Below are 21,405 nucleotides of genomic sequence, written 5' to 3'. Positions count from 1 at the left end.
CTGGAAAAGAGTATGGAGGTTCCTCAAAAAACTAAAAATGGAACTACCCTACTACCCAGCAATTGCACTACTAGGCATTTATCCACGGATACAGGTGTGCTGTTTCGAAGGGACAAATGCACCCCCATGTTTATAGCAGCACTATCAACAATAGTCAAAGTAAGGAAAGAGCCCAAGTGTCGATCGATGGATGAATGGATAAGGAAGATGTGGTATATATATATATATATATATATATATATATATATATATACACACACACACACACACACACACACACACACACACAATGGAGTATTTCTCGGCAATCATAAAGAATGAAATCTTGCCATTTGCAACTACGTGGGTGGAACTGGAGGGTATTATGCTAAGTGAAATTAGTCAGTCAGAGAAAGACAAAAATCATATGACTTCACTCATATGAGGACTTTAAGAGACAAAACAGATGAACATAAGGGAAGGGAAACAAAAATAATATAAAAGCAGGGAGGGAGACAAAACAGAAGAGACTCATAAATATGGAGAACAAAATGAGGGTTACTGGGGGGGAGGTTGTGGAGGGGGGATGGGCTAAATGGGTAAGGGGCACTAAGGAATCTACTCCTGAAATCATTGTTGCACTATATGCTAACTAATTTGCATGTAAATTTAAAAAAATAAAAAATACAATAAATAATAAAATAAAATTTATCAGATATAGAAAGAGCAGGTTTTTTGAGGGAAAGGTTTATACTTAAATTCTTATAGGAAACTTGGCTAGAGAAAGAAGGAAACAAAAAGAAAAGGAAGATAAGGACATGGAACAATGTAGACAATTTTTAATGCAAAGTCATTGTGCTATATATCCACAGGTTATTATTTCTTACTAAATATTCACAATAATCTTGAAAGATATATCTTCTTGTTCTTAATTTATAGATGAAAAGACTAAGACACACAGAAGTTAAGATCATACAGATGCTAAGTGGGAAAACTAGTTTTCAACCACAGTCTTGATTATAAAGACATATATTTTCTTATTTCCTACTAGTCATAAGGGAAATATCTTGAAGTTCAGTTGCTTCTGAATGAGGAAAATTAATTCAAAGATATTAGAGAGCAAGAAGGGTAAGATATTCTAATTGGATTTAGCCTTAGAATTTCCCCAAAGTTGTTAGCTGTATATATAGGTGAATTCAGCAGGTTATGGTGATCAAGCTTTCGATGATTGTGCCAAAGGCAATGAATAAGAATGCATAATATTTTGACTTTGTCTTGAGCCCAGTATCGCATCATCCTCCTTAGGAACTCAATGATCCCCATACTTACAGGTAACAGATGATATCACCAGGAACCAAGTGTATTAACCAACCAGAAAACTGCTGAAGAAACCTAAGGTCATGAGTTTTCAGTGTGATGCACTCCAGGGAAGATGAATTTTTAGGGTGTAAGAATTTTTAGTTTATCAAAAAAGGAAGAAACTAATAGACAGCATATGGAATATGCAAACTATTTAGCTTGGAATCTCACCTCCACGTCTACCTTACTAATCCTTTAGCCTATGCAAGTAGTTTAACTTCTCTGAACCTCAGTATTTTTCATTTGTCTTAAAGATTAAACGTACCAGCTTATTTACCCACATTTTACAGAGCTTCTCTCACTCTAGAAAAAAGGGTCTTAGTTTGAAAAACCAAGGAGCCAGAGGAATAGGGAGAAGTTCAACTATAACCAGGAATGTGTAGTCCAAGAAAAATTACACAAATTTCCTAGGTCATATAGCTCGGAAGTGGCACAGTGGGGATTAGAGCACAGCTAAACAGACTACAAATTTCATACATTTTTCATCACTCCATCATGTATCTCAGTGTTTCTGGCTGCCAGAAGACCTTCCTATCTATCTCTTTAGAAAATACCAAAGGACACAATTTCCAGCACTATATGACCTCTGATTATGCAAAACATGGGGGATCCAAAGAGGCCAACTGACCTAGGAAGACTTTGTTTCTGTTTTACTTGTTATCTCATAGCCTGGTAATCTCTTCCCATGGGAATATAAAACACAGTCTGATATTTACACCTGAGCAAGAAACTACATCTCAGAGGACATCATTAAAAGTTGACTGACCTACTTCTATCTTATATCAAGGTACAAATAGGTTACATAGGGATGGGATCCCATGTGTTTGCAACAGTCTAAAGTCAAGCTTGTTAAAGTAAGCTTGCAACTTTTTAACAACACTCTTCTGTCCACGGGTTTTCTGGAGGGAATCTGGGACTGTTCCTAGGAGATTCATTTCTCCTCTTTAGTTACAACTAAACAGTAAAGAAAAGAGTATATGAGATCATCATGTGGAAAATTCTAAAAGTGGATTCATCTTATTCTGTGAAGAGAAAGCAGTTCTCTTTGGACTGCCATCAAGAAATCATTAATAAAATATAAGTAAACAAGGTAAAGAATACATATTCTGATAAAAACATTGAATAGAGAGTCAGAAGTGATAAACTTCTAATAGGAAGGGAATATTAAAGCAGATGCTTTTTGTTTAGTCACATAGAATTAAGGAGATTTGCCACAGTCTTCACTTCCTCATATAGCTTTAGACCCCACTTGCTTTACTCAAGTACAATCATTCCAAAGCCATGAAGATATTTGAGTTTGTGACTCCCGAGAGACATGAAATCATATAGATAGTTCACTTTCATCCTGGTAAATTAAGGGCCCATATTATTAATGTTATGATTTTTTTAATATGAAATTTATTGTCAAATTGGTTTCCATACAACACCCAGTGCTCATCCCAACAGGTGCCCTCCTCAATACCCATCACCCACCCACCTCTCCCTCCTACCCCCCATCAACCCTCAGTTTGTTCTCAGTTTTTAAGAGAATACCATGGGGGAAGGGAAGGAAAAAAAGAAGAAAAAAAAAAAGGTTAGAGAGGGAGGGAGCCAAAACATAAGGGACTCTTAATGTTATGATTTTAAAATAGAATGATCTGGGGCGCCTGGGTGGCGCAGTCGGTTAAGCGTCCGACTTCAGCCAGGTCACGATCTCGCGGTCCGTGAGTTCAAGCCCCGCGTCGGGCTCTGGGCTGATGGCTCAGAGCCTGGAGCCTGTTTCTGATTCTGTGTCTCCCTCTCTCTCTGCCCTTCCCCCGTTCATGCTCTGTCTCTGTCCCAAAAATAAATAAACGTTGAAAGAAAAAAATTATAAAAAATAAATAAATAAATAAATAAATAAATAAATAAATAAAATAGAATGATCTAACTTCTGAAACAAAGAGTACTTTTTCTCCAAGAGTCACATAAATCCAGGAAAACCATAGGACAGGGCACTATAATAGAGAATCTTGAAGCACCTAAAGTAGGATTCAGTAAGTATTAAGAATTTTTTCTAACTCAGAATTTATATAATCTATAATTACATTTAAATATGGCAGAAGTTAAGTGCTCAGCTTAGAACCAGTAAGATGATAAATGGCAAATAAACAAAGAATGATAAATAAAAAACCATACTAATCAGCATAACTTTGTAACAGGACTGTGCTCATCACATCAATTCAGAATCACTGAGAAACAATCATGACCACCCCCAAAGAGCAACCTTTTCCCTTAGTGTTCTTTTGGGAGTTACAAAAACAAACTAGTTGTTCATCTGCAACTAGATATGTGAAATCTGTTATAGAAATTTTAATATGCAGAATGCATTTTTTAAAGATTTTTAGTATGGAGAATCCAAGATTTTTAAGAGTAGCTATATGATAGATATCCGTGAGATCATCCACTGACAGAATATTTGTACTGAATATAACACAACTGTATTAATATTACATAGTACCCAACAAATAAAAGTGTATCAGCATCTGTTTCTTTGGTATCTGGTAGCCCTGGACACAGGAATCTGCAGTGAGAAGATAATTGGCCGTGCTCACCTGCCAACTCTTGTGCTCCAGTCATACCCTGCTCTCACCCACTCCTACTCCACACAAAGCTCCAGAAGGAATAAAATGTGCTACCTGGCTACAATTGGAGCACTCAAATATGAACATGGGAATGACAGCCCTGACCCTTGAACGTATGAGTCCTACTTCTTCCAAATGTCTTACATGTAATTTTACAGGAAACTGTGCTGCATGTGAAAGTAGAGAATGTGTAGTCAGATTGTAATATCTTCTGTCTTCTCACTGTCTAGAAAGTAGTCCTCACAAGATATCCAGTTGTGGCCATTTCAAAGTTTGAGAATGAATGTAAAACTAAGCCCTGACAAGAGATGATACTCATTAAAAATATTTAATAAGTAAGGAAGGCACAGGCAACAATTAATCAGAACAGAAATCCAGCTGGAATGTATATTAAGCTATAAGCAGAGTGGAAGTTTGATGTGCATCACATTTTAAGAAGATCCACCATGCTATCTGGAAAATATGTTGAAGAAAGACAGAGTGAAAGCTGCAAGGCCAGTTAGGAACCGTGGCAGAAATGTCATTTTAAGCAGGAGCTCATGACTTGTCTGAGCTCTACATTACTCATATTTGTGTCTCCCACAGCTTTTTCGTCTGCCAATGTGCCTGCTGAGTTAAACTGACTTGAGTACACTTATCAAGAAAAATATGCCTCCTCTAATTTAGATGAAGTTATCAGAAATCATTTGTCAAGATTTTGTGTAATCAAATTCAATAAGTTATACAATTTTGTCTCACACAAGCAATCTGTATTTTCCCCAACTCATCAAAAAATAGATTCCATTCTTTGGTGGCAGTGATTCACTTTGATGCTCTATTGATTTTTATAGCTTCATATTGAAGCAGAATGATTACATGCCTGTTTTATTTATGAAAACCAATAGAGTGACTACTTGTAGCATCAACATTAGGCAAACTATACTCAGATTCACCAACTCATAATCAAACACAACAAGTTAACTATCTTCTATGGATTATCTATTAAATACCAAAAAAACGTGATATGTAGTTTTTATCACATAACAGCCTTACAAGGTAGTTATAATACTCACTTTACAATTCAAGTATCTTACTCAAGGTCAACAAGTTACAAGCCAGGAAACTGAGATCCTAACACATATGTATCCAACTCCAGAGCAAAATTCTTTCTATTATAGAAAAATGCATATTTAAATATTCAACATAATTAAAATAGCAAGCACTTTTATTGAGTACCTACTATGCATCCATAACTGTGTTAAATTCTTCAAATGCATTGCCTCAGTAATTCTCAGAATAACAACATTCTGAGAGTTTTAACTCCTAACAATATTAGGAGTTTTTAAGTTCCTCATTGTACAGACATGGAACATAGGTCTAGAGAGGTATAGCAACCTCACTAAGGGCATTGAGGTAGTGCTTAACAAACTGGACTGTCCATAACTCCAGAATCCAATGTTCTCAACCACTTTACTCTGTCTCCTAAATGACATAAAAAATGGCATAAAATGCTTTGCTCCTACAGAGTCAGGCAAAACCAGTAACCAGAACATAATACATTAGAGATATCTTTATTTACCACAAAGAGCCTCATAATCCTAAAATAATCTCTTTAGTACTACATGTTCTTAAGTATTTTAATCAAATACATGGGGAATGGCTGAAGGAAGGAACAAAGAATTGTAACCTGGTGCAAGAAAGACTCAGAGGGAGGCAGCTCAAGATGGTGGCATAGGAAGATCCTGAACTCATCTCCTCCCATGGACACTACAAACCTATACCTACATATGAAATAACTCCCTCTGAAAAAGACCTGAAAGCTGAAAACTGAAAACTAAATATATTTTCCACAACAAAGAATAAAAGGTTAAATCAAGATTGGAGAGACAGAGATGTGGTGGCACCAAAAATCTCATCACCACCCTGTCCCTGTGTTAATGACCCACAATCAGGAGGGATATTACAGAGTTTCTCCCTGAGAAGCAAGGGGTTTGTGCCTCACATCAGGCACCTTAACTCTTGGTACCTGCAACAGAGAAATGAGCCCCCATAACATCTGGCCTTGAAAACAAGTGGGGCTTACATCCAGGGGTACCATAGGGCCATATAGGGAACTGATACTGCTCTTAAAAAGCTTATGCACAGAGTCATTCACCCCAGGACCCAGCACAAAAGCAACAGCTAGAAAATTACCTAGACCATATGTGAAGGATATTCATTTACTAATCTTAAAGTGTCTGCCAGAGGGGCAGGAGCCTGTTAGAACTCACTCAGGAACAATGGCACTAGTGGGCCTATTTTTGCATTCCCCCTCTACCATGCTAGCACTAGTACTTACAGGTGCAATTTTTGTGCTCTCCCTCTACCCAGCTAGTTCTGGTGGGTGGGCTCTGCCCCTATGCCAGCCCAATGCCGGGCCAGAGAAGAAAAACAAGTACTTGTCTCCCACGCTTCCTTCCACAGCTCTAATAAAACCAGTTGATGTGCATAGCCCACAGAGGGAACACCCTTTCTGTGCCTGACTCTGGTGACACAGGATTGCATTTCTGGGCCCCATGGGTCTGAAACAACTGGAGAGAGAGTTCTTGGCAGGTTATCACCTCCAGAGCACTGCACAGACAGAATACCAAAACACATTCCCAGTCTTCCTGTGAAAAAAAAAGGCCCATTTACTTGTCCTGGAGCTTCAGCCTAAGGAGAAGGCTTCAGGATGACCACACATCTAGAGTGTACAGAAGTACTCTCAGGGAACATAGGCCAGGGAATTCCATCTTTGCATTCTCCCTTGGCCTCACCATAGCTTGCCAGTACCTCCCAGAAAAGAGCTCATATACCTGTTTGGAAACTGTCTCCAGATCACCTGGTCTGAAGGCTAGCAGAGTTTATAAATTTTGTTTCATAGTACTGTATTTATTGCTACCTGTGGGTCTAGATTTCAATCAGCCTGAAACTAGTTGCTGACTGAGATCTTTCCTCTGGAACAATAAGAGTACTTGGCACTCAACAAGAATATCTATCAAGAATAAATCACTTTGCTTAGACATTCACGAAAGTTTGAGAGACAACCAAAGCTAGGGTAAGGTTACACAATGTTTCACCTCCTACACATGGCCACTCCTTTAAAACTGGGAGAGATAGCTATTTTTCCTAATCCATAGAAACACAGAGAGTCAAGCAAAATGAGGAGAGAGGGGAATATGTTCCAAATGAAAAAGCAAGACAAAACCCCAGAAACAAACTGTAATGAAATAGAGATAAGTAATTACTTGATAAAGAATTCAAAATAATGATCATAAAGATGATCACCAAACTCAGGAGAAGAATGGATGAACATGGTGAGAACTTCAACAAAGAGACAGAGAATCTAAGAAAGTACCAAACAGAAGTTACAGAGCCTAAAGAATGCAATAACTGAACTGAAAAATACACTAGAGATTTTCAACACCAGACTAGATAAAGGAGAAGAAGGAATCAGTGATCTGGAAGACAAGGAAGTAGAACTACCTCAAAAAAGCAGAAAAAGAAAAAGAGTTCTAAGAAGTAAACATGGGTCAACGTCAAACAGAATAACATTCTCATTACAGAGGTACCAAAAGGAGAAGGGGGGAAGAAAATGTATTTGAAGAAATAATTCTGAAAACTTCCCTAATTCAAGAAGGAAACAGATATCCAGATCCAAGAAGCCCAGAGAGTTCCAAACAAACATAAATCCAAAGAGACCCACACCAAAACACATAATTAAATGTGAAGATTTAAAGATAAAGAGAGAATCTTAAAAGAAGGAAGAGAAAAACAACTTGTTACATACAAAGGAATCCCCATTACAGTATCACCATATTTGTCAACAGAAACTTTGAGGGCCAGAAGGGAGTGGCATGATGTATTCAAAGTGTTGAAGGGGGAAAAAAATCCAACCAAGAATACTGTACCTATCAAGGTTATCATTCAGAATTTAGGGAAAGAGAAAGTGCTTTCCAGACAAACAAAAGCTAAAGCAGTTTATCACCACTAAACTGGGCCAACAAGAAATGTTACAGGCATTCCTTTAAGCTGTAAAGAAAGGAAACTAATGCCACATGGTAACCACAAAGTAAAAAAACAATAGTAGATACACAAAAGGAATGAGACAGGTCTCTTATCATCACACTATAGAAAATCATCAAACCAAAAGGGAAGAAAACAAGAAAAGAAAAGCACAGAGAAGAATGACAAAACACTAGAATGTTAACAAAATGGCAAGAAGAACATACCTAACAAAAATTAAATGTGAATAATTTAAATGTAAAGTTAAATTCTCCAATCAAAAAAGGTAAATTGGATGAATGGTTAAATAAATAAGACCTGTCTATATGCTGCCTATAAATACTCATTTCAGATATAATGGTACACACACACTGGAAGTGAAAGGATGGAAAAAGATGTTTCATGCAAGTGGAAGCCAGTGGAAAGCTGGGATAGCTCTGCTTATATCAGATAAAACAGACTTAAAATTTTTTTTATTCTTTATTTATTTTTGAGAAAGAGAGAGACAGAGTGGGAACAGGAGAGGAACAGAGGGGGGCGGGGGGGGGGGACACAGAATCCAAAGCAGGCTCCAGGCTCCGAGCTGTCAGCACAGAACCCAGCACAGGGCTTGAATTCACGAACTGTGAGATCATGACCTGAGCCAAAGTCAGACACTTAACTGATTGAGCCACCCAGGCACCCCAGATAAAATAGACTTTTCATACAAAGACTAATAAAAGACAAAAATAGGCATTACATAATGATAATGGGGTCAACCCAGCAAGAATATATAGCATTTGTAAATATCTATGTACCCAACATAGGAACACCTAAATATATAAAGCAAATATTAAGAGACCTAATGGGAGAGATTGACAGTTATAGAAAAAATAATACTAAAATTTGTGTGGAACCACAAAAGATTCCAAATAGCCAAAGCAATCTTAAGAAATAACAAAGGTGGAGGCATCATGCACCCTAATTTCAAACTGTACTACTAAACTATAGTAATCAAAAAACTATGTTATTGGCATAAAAACTGGTACACAGATCAATGGAACAAGAATAGAAAGCCCAAAATTAAACCTACACATATATGGTCAATTAGTTCACAACAAAGGTGGCAAGAATACACAATGGGGAAAGGACAGTCCTTTTAATTAACGGTGTTGGGAAAATTAGAAAGCTAACTGCAAAGAATAAAAATAGACCACTATCTTACACCATACACAAAAATCAATTCAAAATAGATTAAGGACTTGAGTGAAAGGCCAGAAACCATGAAACTCCTAGAAGCAAACATAGGGAGTAAGCTCCTTGACATTGATCTTGGTGATATATATTTTTTAATCTGACTCCAAAGGAAATGGCAACAAAAGCAAAATTAAACAAATGGGACTACATCAAACTAAAAAGCTTCTGCACAGTGAAGAAAACCATCAACAAAATTAAAAGGCAACCTACTGAATGGGAGAGGATATTTGCTTCTCCAATATATCCAACAAATGATATAACCAATAAGGGATTAACATCCAAAATATTTTTAAAAACTCATACAACTCAATATCAAAATAACATCTAATAAAAATGGGCAGAGGACTTGAATAGACATTTTTCCAAAGAAGACATACAGATGAACAACAGGTACATGAAAAATGCTCAACATCACTAATCATCAGAAAAATGCAAGTGAAAACCACAATGAGATATTTACACCTGTGAGAATGGCTATCATCAAAAGGACAAGAAATGACAAGTGTTAGTGAGGATATGGAGAGAAGGAAATCTTGTGCACAGTTGGTGCAGCCACTATGGCAAACAGTATCGAAGTTCCTAAAAAAATTAATAGAACTACCATATATATGATCTAGCAATTCCACTTCTGGGTATTTATCCAAAGAAAACAAAACCTCTAATTCACAATGATATATGCACCTCTGGTTTCAGTGAAGCATTATTTACAACAGTCAACCTATATCAATAGAAGAATGAATAAAGATACACACACACACACACACACACACACACACACACACAAATATACACACAATAGTATACTACTCAGCCATAAAAAAATGAAATTTTGCCATTTGTGACAGCATGAATGGACCTTGAGGGTTTTATGCTAAGTGAAATAAATCAAAGAAAGGCAAATACTGCGTAATTTCACTTCTATGTGGAATCCAAAAACAAAACAAAACAAATGAACAAACAAAACAATATTCATAGATACATAAATCATATAGAGTGGTGCCAGAGGGATGGGGAGAAGGGGATGAAATAAGTGGAGATCAAGAGGTACAAAATTCAAGTTACAAAATAAACAAGTCATGGGGATGTAATGTACAGTATGGTGGCTACAGCCAATAACATTGTATTGAAATTTTGAAAGATGCTAAGAAAGTAAATCTTAAAAGTTCCCTTCACAAGGAAAAAAGAACTAACTTTGTATGATGTGAGCTAGTAACTAGATTTATTGTGGTGATAATTTTGCATTGTATACAAATGTCAAATTATGGGGTTATTTTGCCTGAAAATAATGTTTATGTCAATTATACTTCAATAAAGAGAAAAAGACTCAGAAATGGCAATCTAAAAAAAATTTAAAAGTTGTCATGAAAAAGAAGCATATGCTTTTTGTAGTTCCACTAGGAAAGATGAGAGTTTATTACAGAGAGTTATATATACAGTTAAATGTAAAGAAATTTCTGATGATGAGGACTGCCCCAAAACAAGCTGTGTGGCCTCATAAAATGTTCTAACCATCACTGGGTTTGGGGGTAGAAGATGAATATCAACCATACTGTACATGTGTCTTTGTCATCTCATATGGCTTAGAACTAAGTTAATGTAAAGATGATTTCCAGTTCTATGATCCAATTCTAAATGAATTTTACTGTTTCACTAGAATGACTGTATTAGAGTATGCATTTAATTATCTTTACCTCCCCTTTCATAATTCATTAATCATAATCCACCATGAAAGTTATTGAGATTAATCTAAAAATTAATAAAATATAAGCATTCCTTTTGGAATGTTACAATTATTATTGCGGCATTGTTTATAGTAGTAAAAAATGAAACCAAGAAAAATGCCCATTATTTGAGAATAGATTAAGTAAATCTTGAAATGTAAATATAACAGACAACTATGTAGCCATTATAAAACATGTTACCCAATGTTAAGCATAAGAGGATGTAAATTACAGATAAAGGCAGAAACTTTAAGATATATAATATGCTTCTCATGTTTATCTTTGAAATGTTTGAACCTATATTTCTGAACCTATATTTTTCTATCAGCTATGTCCAAGTTCATCTCAATGTTGTTATAGTGCCAGGTCCATAATAGGTGCTCAGAAAATACTTCATGAGTGAATAAGGAGGGGAAAGTTATGAGAAATTTTTAATAAAGTATTCTGGAAAAATAATATTTAAAAAATATAAATATTTTCCATGCATTAAACATAAATAATATAGTTATATAAATAAGACAAAAAATGAAGTCATAGAAGAAAATTTCATTCATTTTTTTTTAGGGATCATATGAAAATCTTACCTCAATGAAAATTAAAATAAGAAGTCAAAAATAAGAAGGAAAACCACAAGTTCGAAAAAATTTGCAAAAAATGTAAAGAATAAAATGTTAATCTATTAAGTGTTCATAGTTAAGAGGTAAGCTATCAAAATACCAACATAGTTAAGAAAATTGTGTGGATGGACAACAAAAGAGAAAATATAAGCAATAAATAAAGATAAAAGAAATGCTCAATCTAACTGGCAATCACAAAAATGAAAAGCTAAAAGTCATGTTTTATACAAGCAGAAAAGAATAAACACCTCCTCTGGTTCTATAAAATACACAAAAAATTATCTGTGCAAATACTTCAGTGGCATTTTTGGCATATGCACTAAAAATTCTCTCAATTCTCACACTTTCATTCTATAGTCTTAATCTCTAGAGATTTAACATAAGGTCTGAGTTTTCAGTAGAAGGAAAAGTAGACTAGATAGCCTAATACATAGACATCAGTGGTCATTACATCAAGATCTCATAAAATGAGACAAATTAAAATATTCAATACTATTAAAATTGTACCTATATTATAGTAATTCCACTTAATTATTCTTCAAATCTAATAAAGGAATATTGCAGAGACTATGAAAAATCACAAAAATATTGCTATAAAGTGGCAAAAACTAAAATGTATACTATGATTTTACTGGTATAAAGAAAAAATGTATAGTGCAAGGTCTAGAACTAACAAAAATATGAAAATAAAAAAAGTTTAAAGAGGTGGAATGACTATATAGGAGTCTATTAAGATTGACCTCGTATTATTTGTGGAATAAAATGAAAAACAAATTCTTGGGTAAAGGTGAACTCTTCTGAGATATTTTGGACATATTCTGATTCCAACCTCAGCTTCTGTAGAAGCCATCAAATACAGCCATATTCAATGAATATTCCAAGAAATGTATGGTTGGGAAAGTTTTTTTTAAGTGAAGATAATTGGGTCTTTAGAATGTGCAGAAGTCTGGGACCTTCATCTCTAGAGAATCCTAAGATACTGATTCACAACCTTAGGGATTAAATAGTTTATAAAAATAAGTGCTAAACTGACTTCCAAGAGAAGCTGAATCTATCGAGTAAGCATCAACTTTAGGACAAATACTGGGAAACCAGAGTTGCATCATGGATCCTTATTTTTAATATGTTTCCTTTCCTTGATATGTTCTTATTAAAATTCATGTACAGATGAATTGTTTGATTGTAGCATTCTTTCTCACATTTCTTTTTAGGAAGGAGAACAACCAACTTTCAAAGTGAGAATCTTCTGGTCTCATCTGAAAAATGCAAATGGAATTCAAATTCCTGGAAATGTTTTCTATTACTTAATAGAATGGAATGGTGAGATGACTTTAAAACACAGTTGGGAGATAAAATAAAAAGTTCTGCTAAAATTATTTCCAAATGAAAACATGGTATCAATAAATATAAGGATTTTTTTGTTGTTGAGGTGATCATTGCTGGTGGGACTTTGAAAATATGTATATATACGTAACAGAAAAAAATTAATTCAGGCATCATCTTCAAGAGCAGGATATTATTTAAATTTCTTTAAAAATCCCAAAATAGCACATAGATACAACTAGTGAAGAAGAAAAAGTTTCTTGTAATGTAACAGACCCTTATAAATAATGGGTGAAAACCTACTGTATTCAAGTATATAGTTCACTAAAATCTTAAGTAAAAATTATCTGGAGAAAGAGCACATAATAATTTGTATATTAATCACACATAAACGATTCTCAATAAGGGTTTGAGGAAACTTATAATTAAAGGTGTTTATGGTAAAAACAGGATTAGAAACAAAACATATGTAACAGGGTGTTGCAGTAATTATAAGTGTTAATTTGAACTTGTAGGGTTCCAAGACAGAAGAATATTAATTTTTCCCCATTTATGTAACAAATAAATTCTACCACCCTAGACCTTAATTGTCCACACCAGACAAGTAGAAAGGAATTTTTGGCTGTTTATTTTTCATTTTAATTCATTTTTGTGGTTAGTGTCTTCATAAGTGGAAGACAATAAATAGCCTTCAATGTTTTCCAAAGATGCCAATATATTTTTATGTGTATTTTTATCAGTTGGATGTTTGAAAGTTAAGCGCATCATATTAAATAGTGGTTTTATAAGAAGAAATTTTATCAATAAGTAAATGTAGTATAGTGCTAAAAACGGGCTACCATAAAGATGAAGCTTTAAATCATAGTTCTGGTATTTATCAACTATATGATATTGAAAACCAGGTGTTGTATGGAAGTATTGAATCACTAAATTATACACCCGACACTAATATTACACTGTTAACCAGAATTTAAATAAAAACTTTATTTTTTTAAATGCTTATTTATTTTTGAGAGAAAGAGAGAGCACAAACAGGGGAGGGGCAGAGAGAGAAGGAGACAAAGGATCCCAAGTAGGCTCCAGGATCTGAGCTGTCAGCACAGAGGGCTTGAACTCACAGACTGCAAGATCATGACCTGAGCTGAAGTCAGATGCTCAACCAACTGAACAATGCAGACGCCCGTTAGATAAAAACTTCTAAAAAAAGATAGTAATCATTGAACTTAACCTTTGAAATTTCAAAGCAATTTCCTCATTGGTAAAATTCATAATAACGTGTGGGTTATTTGGAAGATTAAATGATAAAAAATGTATGAAGTGTCTCATACTAGGACATCACATGTCAATTTCTTTTCTCTTTGTAAGCAAAAGTAATACATCTTTCCTTGTGGCATATTAGTTGAAGATTAGCATTTATAAAATCTATAAATTGAGAGTTAGCAGGCCCATTCATTTTTGTACAGTATCAACTCTCTAAATTGAAATATTTAGAAGAGCTGGAGAAGATTATAGGATTAGTTCCTCTAGTGAGAATTTACAGTACAGATAGTATGTGTTTTTCATTGAAAAATCTTAGTACTTTAACTATTAGATCTTCAAGTAGCTAAGTCAATAAAACAAAATAAAAGATTATAGAAAGTTAGAAATTCTCCTTCTAGAAAGTTAGAGAGCTTAACTTCTGGCTTGGATAAAAAGTCACAGACTTTCCTTAGGTCTATTACAACACTAATACAGTGTCCAGATGTAGTCCCAGGGCATTGAACCACAGAGTGGTTAATTTTTATAAAACACCAGGAGTTGGGAGAGGGGGATTAGATGTTGGCTAGGATCCAGGCCAGTTCAGATTCTTTTCAAATAGGAATGTCATCTTCTAAACAATAATTCTGTGCTAGGCATCAGTAGCCTGTAATCTCCTTTGATAACACATGATTAAGTCAAGAACTCAAGTCCCTTATCTTGGTGTACCTCCTAAAAACAAACAAACAAAAACCACTGTTATTTGGAAGCTTTTGAGAGTAGGGATTATAAATTGCTTTCTGTTCACGAGAAACGGTGGGTTCCTACCAATAACCGGATAGGACACATCAGTACAGCTCAGCTTCAATGTGTAGTTTCTAGACATTTAATACCTGTACTACCTAAATTATTTTAACATTCTTTATTCTGAGTTAGTTTTCTAAAATAACTGGACACCTGCTTTAGTGTTTTTCTCTTATTTAATAATATGCTTTCTTTATGTATATCTATTTTAAAAATTTGAGTAATTCAGAAAAGTGGAAGAAAGAACTCTAAGGTAACCATTAATGTTTTGGGTAGTTCTTTCTAGTCTTTCTATGCTATCTTGGTTTAGGTTTTAGTTTTGAAAATAAAAAAGCCGTTGTTTTCTTTCTGTTTCACTTAATCATTTTAATATAATTTAAACATTAATTTTATTTTAATACCAATTTGTCACAAATGTTAAATTGATAAGTGCATAATAAGTGCATCAAATTAGTATACGATAATTATTTAACAATTCCCTTAGCATAAGTTAAGAATGAAAAACTGTCTCAAAAGAGAGTATCCAAAAAGCAAAGATTTAGTAAAAATGGAATTATCTAATATGCATTTTGCATGGAGAGTGATTTATTAGAAATTATCAAGAATCTTAAAATTTTTCATTCACTTATTCCCAGGAATCCATTTTTGTGAAGTAAGCTAAAATGAAGAAAAGGTTTGTCACAATGCTATTAAACAAGTGTTTATTGATTGCTTTCTAAAAGTTACACTAGCATTACAAGAGTAATGAAAGTAATTTCCTCTATGCTGTCCATTATCCTTCCCACCACTCCCATTTGAAAGCATTAAACCAGATTGGTGGTTTGTCTTATAAATGTTTGCAAGTGAAAAATTTTTTACAGTGCCTATCTCTGAACTGTCAGGATACCAGATGCATACCATCATTATTTGATACAAGTAATTTCCAAATGGAGTCAACTTTTAGGAGATGTTCCTAGAAAAGAAAAGAGAGGGTATTTGATCTGATTCACATCTTTCCTGAAACAACAGACCCTAGACAAATGATGTTCCTCTATCAGAATTTTATTTTCAGATTCAGAGTAGGTTGACACTATGTATCTACAGTCAATCACATTCCAATTGTAATACTAAATAGAAATATATCCTTCCTGACCCAACCCTTCTCACCCTCTTTGTAATGTATGCCTGCAAAGTATGGTACAGCTTGAATTGGATGAGAACCTCTTTTCCATAGCCAATAGACATATAAACACTGTGTTATGCTAATATGTTTCACTATTGTAAACTGAAGTTGCTATAGAAAGCAGCATAGCCTGTTGGCAAATGATTATCGCAAAAATGGCAGAGCCTATATCAGAAACAGGTTCTTGTTTAATTTTTTAATGTTTATTTATTTTGACAGAGAGAAAGTGTGGGGGAAGGGGCAGAGGAGAGGAGAGACAGGATCCCAAACAGGCTCTTCGCTGTCAGCACAGAGCCTGACACAGGGCTCGATGTCACGAACTGTGAGATCATGACCAGAGCTGAAACCAAGAGAGGGCACTTAAGAGACACTAAGGCACCCCACACAGCCTTGTTTAAAAACACTAACTAAAGGGGCACCTGGGTGGCTCAGTCAGTTGAGACTCAGACTTTTGATTTTGGCTCAGGTCATTATCTCATGATTCATAGATGGAGCCCCATGTCAGGCTCTGTGCTAATAGTGTAGAGGGTGCTTGGGATTCTCTCTCTCTCCGTCTCTCTGCCCCTACCTCACTTATCCCCCTCCTGCCCCGCCCATCAACTCAAAATAAATAAATAAAAATTAAAAAAAAAAACCTAACTAGAAACTCATCCATTGGGTCAGTCTTTTCTTTTCCTCTAGGGATGTTTTTAAGTTAGGTAGAATACCTTGAGAATGAAAGGTGTTGTCAAAATTATGTTCTTTGATTTAATTACTATAAAAAAGTCAGCTACTAATATCTACTCTTTAAATTTTTTTCAAATTAAAGTTATTTGCTCCATGCTCTATGATGCACAACTAAGATGGTTGAGCTGATCTCAAATTCATATTTTGGAAAATATTGACCCTAATTGCAAATTCAACAAATGGAAGAGAAAGTACTTTAACATGGACAGAAACAAAACAAAACAAAAGAAGGAACTTCTACTCACAATTTGGTTACTTGTATATAGAAAATCTAAAAAACATAAAACTAATTTCAAAACACTCACACAGAAGCCTCAACTCCAAGACTCACAGAATGGTCAGTTTTGCATTGTCTACTATTTTTTTTTAATCTTTTTTTTCAACGTTTATTTATTTTTGGGACAGAGAGAGACAGAGCATGAACGGGGGAGGGGCAGAGAGAGAGGGAGACACAGAATCGGAAACAGGCTCCAGGCTCTGAGCCATCAGCCCAGAGCCCCACGCGGGGCTCGAACTCACGGACCGCGAGATCGTGACCTGGCCGAAGTCGGACGCTTAACCGACTGCGCCACCCAGGCGCCCCTGCATTGTCTACTATTTAATTACAATCCAACATACAACAGAGGCATTAGTGGCACTCTGCAATAGCATTGGAGAGAAATGGTCTAAAAGGCTTGCTATTCATGTGAGTTCTGCAGAGAGCAGCGGCAGCAGCATCTAGGAACATGTTAATAAATTCAGATCTTAGAATCCAATTCAGACCCACTGATTTAGAATCCTTTAAGAGACTGTCCCATGTGATTTGTCTGTAGACTAAAATTTGGAGGCACTCCACTAGACAGGTGGTTTTCTACCATACTGAATATTAGGATAATCTGGAGAACATATTTAAAAAGATGCCTGAGGGGCGCCTGGGTGGCTCAATCGGTTGAGCGTCCAACTTCGGCTCAGGTCATGATCTCGCTATCCGTGCGTTTGAGCCCCGCGTCGGGCTCTGTGCTGACAGCTCAGAGCCTGCAGCCTGTTTCAGATTCTGTGTCTCCCTCTGTCTCTGACCCTCCCCCATTCATGCTCTGTCTCTCTCTGTCTCAAAAATAAATAAACGTTAACAAAAATTTAAAAAAAATAAATAAATAAAAAGATGCCTGATTCTCACTCCTTAGGAAATTCACATAATTTGGAGAGGGCAATAGCATGCTGTTCAGAAAGGGTAGGTAAGGGGCACCTGGATGGCTGAGTTGGTTAAGCTTCTGAGTTCGGCTCAGGTCATGATCTCACAGCTTGTGTGTTTGAGCCCCCAGTCTGGCTCTTTCCTGTTACCACAAAGCCCACTTTGGATCCTCTGTCTCCTCTCTGAGAGTACTTCTCCGCTAGTGCTTTGTGTCTCTCAAAAATAAATAAACATTAAAAAAATAAAAATAAAAGGGGTGGGTGATATAAAGCCAGAAAATGCAGACTGGAATAGTGGCTCAAACTGTGTTTTATATACATTTTACCTCTATGAATTTCACTTTCCTCACATTATTATAGTGATGATAAAATGAGCAATATGTGTGAGTGTATTTGTAAATTACAAGACTCTAAACCAATGTTATTGTTAATGACTGCTATGAAATAAAATCAAGTACATAGTTATTTTGAACAGGTTAAGCACACTGTCTCCAAAATGATGATATTCAAAGTGGGGTCTGTGGATCCAAAGGACAGGAAGTAACAGATGTTTGTTAGATGCAAATAGTTCTTTCCTGCCTCAGAACTGTGTATCATAATCCCAGCAAATGGAATACAAAAGCCTATAATTTTTAATAAGCTACCAATGTAATTTTTACACATCTTCAATCCCTTCCCTTAAGAGCCAGAAGAGAAATTCAAACAGCTAACCTCAGAGTTCTTAGCACCATTCCAGCTATTGTGGGCACACACTTGGTGCCCCTCCTCCAGTGATATCTGCACATGGTAATATGCAATGACGCGTTATGCTCACATGAAGTTTTCTCTTCTGGATTACTCCAGGTATAAAAAAGTAAAATGGACAGGATGAACTGGACAGAGATTGAGTTCATTCTGCAGGGACTTTCTGAGTACCCCAAAGTGGAAAAACTCCTTTTCATCATGTGCTTGATGATGTACCTGGTGATCCTGCTAGGGAACAGCACCTTGATCATACTAATTCTCCTAGATTCCCGCCTCCATACGCCCATGTACTTCTTCCTTGGTAATCTTTCCCTCCTAGACATTTGTTACACATCCTCCTTTACCCCCTCAGTGTTGATTCACTTCCTATCACAGAAGAAAACCATCTCCTTCACTAGGTGTGTTGTTCAGATGTCTGTCTCCTACACTATGGGGTCCACCGAGTGCGTGCTTCTAGCAGTGATGGCATATGACCGTTACGTGGCCATCTGTAACCCTCTGAGATACCCCATCATCATGAGCAAGGCACTTTGCTTTCAGATGGCAGCCCTCTCCTGGGGACTGGGCTTTCTCAATTCACTGACAGAAACTATACTTGCAATACAGTTGCCCTTCTGTGGAAAAAATGTCATTAACCACTTTGTTTGTGAAATATTGGCCTTTGTCAAACTGGCTTGCGCAGATATTTCCCTGAATGAGATTGCTATAATGTTGGGCAATGTAATATTTTTGTTTTCTCCATTATTGTTAATTTGTATCTCCTACATTTTCATCCTTTCTACTGTACTAAGAATCAATTCAGCAGAAGGAAGAAAAAAGGCCTTCTGTACCTGTTCAGCCCACTTAACAGCAGTGACCTTGTTTTATGGGACAATCCTCTTCATATACATGAAGCCAAAGTCCAAAGACTCTGCTGTTGACAAATTGATTGCTCTATGGAGTAGTCAATCCCATGCCAATGATATGCCTATCATCTATAGCCTGAGGAACACAGAGGTGTTGGAGCTGTGAGAAAAATGATGAGTAGACAGTGGCTCTGGAGGAAAGGATGAAAAACTTACATCTTTGAGTTCATGCACAAAATAAACTCATAGATTTGAGGCAAAAGTTTTTCATATAAACAAAACAAAAGAAATAAAGATTGTAGGTAGAATTACAGAATTTAGGAGTTGGAAAGCAATTTCAAGACAATAATATAACTTTACCTTTCATGAAAATGTTGTTACAAAATGTAAAGACAACCAGCATAAGAAGTGAGCGTAAACTTTGAGAGATAAGAAAAAAATGAGATTAAGCTTTTCCAAGAAAATCTAGTACAGATCATCTTTAATTGATGGTGTTATATCCTAATAAACCCATTGAAAGTTGAGAATATCACAAGCCAATAAAGCCTTTAATACACCTAATCTACTGAACATCAGAGCTTAGCCTAGCCTAACTTGAAAATGCTCAGAACACTTACATTAGCCTATAATTGGTCAAAAACATCTCATACAAAGCCTATTGACAATAGAGTATTGAATATTTCATATAACTTATTGAGTACTGTACTGAAACTGAAAAACAGAATGGTTGTTTGGGTACGGGATGGTTTGAGTGTTATCAGCTCTTTACTCTCATGATCATGTGTCTCAGACTGGAAGCTGGGGCCACTGCCATTTCCTAGCGCAACGAAAGAGTAGTATACCACATGTTACTAGCCCACAAAAAGATCACAATTCAAATTTTAAAGTAAGGTTTCTACTGAATGCATATAATTTTCACATCATTGTAAAGTCGACATATCCTAAGTCAAACCATTTTAATGTATGGGCCATCTGTATGTATGTCTACTGAACAAATAAAACATGTATTTTTCAGTTCCCTTTCAAGAGAACTACTTGAGTTTTCCTGTTTGTTTGTCTGTTTGTTTGTTACTGATTTTTGTTTTACCCAAGGATTTGACCTGAGTCTAATCTAATCTTTCAGGTACATAATTCCCCTTCTTTCCCTCCTTTTTCTCCCATGTTTGCACATGCTGTGCTACATTCACTATTACCTCTCCAATTATATCATGTTCTTTCACACCTAAAGACAACAGCTACTTCATCCCCATCATCACATTTCTCTTTCTATGGTAACAGCCCAGAAATCTCATTAAACACAATTCAAGTGTTAGATCTTCTACAAACCCTTCCAAAGTTTACTGGGCTAGTTATTCCCTTCTCTATGCTGCCCTGAGTTTTATCTCTGTTATGGCTATTTTCCTTTTATACTATAAACATTTGTTAAATTCTGAAATCCCCCCATGTCAGAACTCACTGTTCTCTGTATAAAGTTGAATGTCAAATATATTTAAAACAGTAGGCACGGGGTGCCTGAGTGGCTCAGTCATTTAAGCATGCAACTGTTGGTTTTGGCTCAGGCCAAGATCTCGTGGTTCTTGAGTCAAGCCCCACATTCGGTTCTGTGCTGATGGTGTATACAGAGATTTTCTCTCTCTCTCTCTCTCTCTCTCTCTCTCTCTCTCTCTCTCTTCTCTCTCTCTCTGTCTGCTCCTTCTCTCTCTCAAAATAAATAAATAAAACATGTAATAAAAATTACTTTAAAATGTCTTTAAAATAAAACAGTAGCCAGTATTTAACTACTGAATTAACATTTCTTTTAAAATGTTTGTTTGGGAGCGCCTGGGTGGCGCAGTCGGTTGGGCGTCCGACTTCAGCCAGGTCACGATCTCGCGGTCC

The 21,405-nt window shown here is 35.9% G+C and overlaps 1 protein-coding gene across 1 annotated transcript; it reads left to right on the top strand.

The window, feature by feature from the left end:
* Positions 1-18,781: 18,781 nt before the first annotated feature.
* On the top strand, positions 18,782-19,693 carry LOC125150052 (olfactory receptor 13C7-like). Its single transcript, XM_047829368.1, has one exon. The coding sequence runs from the start codon at positions 18,797-18,799 to the stop codon at positions 19,691-19,693; it is 897 nt and encodes a 298-aa protein (XP_047685324.1). The 5' UTR covers positions 18,782-18,796.
* The last annotated feature ends 1,712 nt before the right edge of the window (positions 19,694-21,405 follow it).

The sequence above is a fragment of the Prionailurus viverrinus genome, chromosome D4, assembly GCF_022837055.1.
Source record: "Prionailurus viverrinus isolate Anna chromosome D4, UM_Priviv_1.0, whole genome shotgun sequence".
Lineage (NCBI taxonomy): Eukaryota > Metazoa > Chordata > Mammalia > Carnivora > Felidae > Prionailurus > Prionailurus viverrinus.
Note: the sequence above shows the minus strand (reverse complement) of the source record. Positions and strands in the feature narration are given on the sequence as shown.